The sequence below is a fragment of the Oratosquilla oratoria genome, chromosome 15, assembly GCF_046742065.1.
Source record: "Oratosquilla oratoria isolate Oo_2021 chromosome 15, ASM4674206v1, whole genome shotgun sequence".
NCBI lineage: Eukaryota > Metazoa > Arthropoda > Malacostraca > Stomatopoda > Squillidae > Oratosquilla > Oratosquilla oratoria.
Window position 1 is genome coordinate 47892504 of NC_134791.1, and position 2500 is coordinate 47895003.

The 2500-nt window shown below is 54.3% G+C and overlaps 1 protein-coding gene across 5 annotated transcripts in view; it reads right to left on the reverse strand.

Moving 5' to 3' along the window:
• The window catches only part of SoxN (SRY-box transcription factor soxNeuro), a 78506-nt gene that overhangs the window by 75902 nt on the left and 104 nt on the right, over nucleotides 1–2500 (reverse strand). For 4 of the 5 annotated variants that reach the window (XM_076198903.1, XM_076198902.1, XM_076198900.1 and 1 more), the window contains exon 1: nucleotides 503–2500. This exon is cut by the window's right edge and continues 104 nt beyond it. In XM_076198903.1, coding sequence (XP_076055018.1) covers nucleotides 503–1110 — 608 coding nt within the window. In that variant the 5' untranslated portion in view covers nucleotides 1111–2500. The remainder of the gene's footprint in view (nucleotides 1–502) is intronic. The other variant, XM_076198901.1, reaches the window with a different exon arrangement.

Here is a 2500-nt window from a genome sequence, read left to right on the forward strand (position 1 = left end):
TGCATGATGCGTAAGATGATTTTGGCATAATATTTCATATTGGTTATATATTCATCATCGAGCAACATGACGGTGTAAATTGGAAACGAAGAGCCCAACGATAACCTTGACGAACCCCATCTGTGGGTGCTTAGAAGCGTCCTCACCAATGCAACACGGTACAAACATGACCAACGTGACACACTAGATAAAATCAAGTGCAATTGCAGGGACTTTGCATGGCGCCATCTAGCGGCGGTCAAATTTTGACTAGAAAAAAAGAGGAATACCGAGGTGATATCTCCGTGCAAAAAAGTGCAAATAGTGACTCAATCCTTGGCCGCGTCACCCCTCAGGTGAAAGGGGAGCTATGCCCCCCCCCCACCGCAGGGAGAGAGAGGGGGCGGGCCTCGGAGGGTTAACAAGGGCACCATGTGGTTGTTGGTTGGTGACAGCAGGGGGTACGGCAGGGAATCAGGGCTCGCCACGGAAGGGGGCCTCAGGGCTACTGTTAGGGCTGTACCTGTACTTGTAGTCTGGGTGTTCCTTCATGTGCACTGCACGGAGCCGCTTAGCTTCGTCGATGAAGGGCCGCTTCTCCGTCTCGCTGAGGAGTTTCCACTCGGCGCCCAGCCGCTTGGAGATCTCGGAGTTATGCATCTTCGGGTTCTCCTGAGCCATCTTGCGTCTCTGCCCGCGGGACCAAACCATGAAGGCATTCATGGGACGCTTCACCCGCTCAGCTGCGTTGGCAGCTGCCGCTGAGCTGCTCTTGTTGCTCGAGCTGTTGGTACTCGAACTGTTGGTGGTGGAGCCGGTGTTGTTATTGGTGGTAGTGGTGTTGTTGTTGTTGTTGGAGGTGGGCACATGGGTCTGTGGTGGGGAGTGAGCGCTCATGCTGCCCACGGAGCCCAACGAGGGCGAAGACAGGGTAGAGGACAAATTGGAGCTGAGGGCTGTTAGGGAGGAGTGCGAGGTATGGTGGGATAGCGGATGGGAGTGAGAATGGGAGTTGTGATGGGAGTGTGACACGGAATGGGTGTGGGAGTGGGAATGGGAATGGGAGTGTGGGGGCAGGTGTGAGGAATGCAAACTGCCCCCCTTGAGGTCCGGGGGATCGAGGGCGAGCATGCTGGCGGGCTTGAGCGCTGCACTGCTGTAGTAATCCAGGGTGGCGGTGGAGGGGCACCCGTCAAACAAGGGCGTGTGCAGGGCCGTGGGGACTGCGTCTTCGCGGCTGCCGCCGGCAGAGTCGGCAGCACTGCTTACTGCGAAGGGGAACACAGCGCCCGGATCTCGCGGAGCACCACGGGGGGCCCGCACTTCGATCAAGGGCTCGACGTGCCCTGCAGAGGCACGTAACGAGTGACGGGACAGCGTGGCGCTGTTTATGGTCCTGCTACGGTAAAGGACGACGCACGGGATTGTACGAACGGACTAGCGATAGAGGGTAGAAGCGTACACACGCTTGCACAACACTACACTAGGCCCCCTCTTGGCATGGGGTCGCGCTTGGCACTTAGTGGTCACTGCAGTGTTGGCGTGTAGGGAGTAGCACTTGTTGTGTCTGCACTATTCACCGTATTGTGGCCGGGGCAGCCAGGGCACATGAATGGTACAAGAGAGCGCGCTCTATACACGTCCGCTCACTGTGAAAGCCGTCTATTATTTACCTTTAATTTGGCTCCGACTTGGGATGTGTTATCGATTGACTAAAGCTCCTCCGTCCCCGCGCCCTGGCCAATCAGCGCGCGCCTCGCCCCGCCCATCAACCAATCGCCTCTTAGTTTTCTGTGACGTCACCGCAGGGGCGTGTTGGTTTCATTTTTGTGGCGGCTAGCGGGGAGGACTACGAGGTGGGGATCCACTTGAACGAATTCCAGCACCAGCGTAAGAATTCCGCCGCGTTGGACGCTGCGGAACATGCAACTGCGGGCAACCGCACTATAGTCGTCACCATGTGATCAGGGTCCCTGAGTTTCACAACGGTTAACCAAAGCCAAATAAATATAAAGCTCTCGAAATGTGAATTATCACTTTCTCACTATGGTCACTTTTCAATCTATCCCCTTTTTTCTGTTATGTAAATGTAGCTATTATCAATACAGGAACCGACAGACAAAGAAATATTTCGTAGGCATAGGAGACAAACTTGTGCGTACTGTAACAACACTACAAGCACTCGCAGACAAAGTTAAGGCTGTGTAGATGTCATGGTGCCTCTCCTTTGAAACTAATAACGACCCAAGCGGGAGAGGCGAAGGCAAGCGGGTCTGGGCGAGAGAACCCGATATATGTAACTGAGGAGAGCTGTAAGTGTGGTACAGCTTATTGTAAGTTATCGTAAGCAAGGAAGACCAAGCAGGGGGGAATTTTCGAGCAGGCTATGGCGACATAAACAGCGTCTGCTACACGATATGGCCGCGGCGTTCTTGGACTACCAGCTCGGGCCGGACCTCACGTTTCCAGATATCGTCGATGAGATAATTTTTTTTTATGTCTTTGCAACGTTTAACGCCAA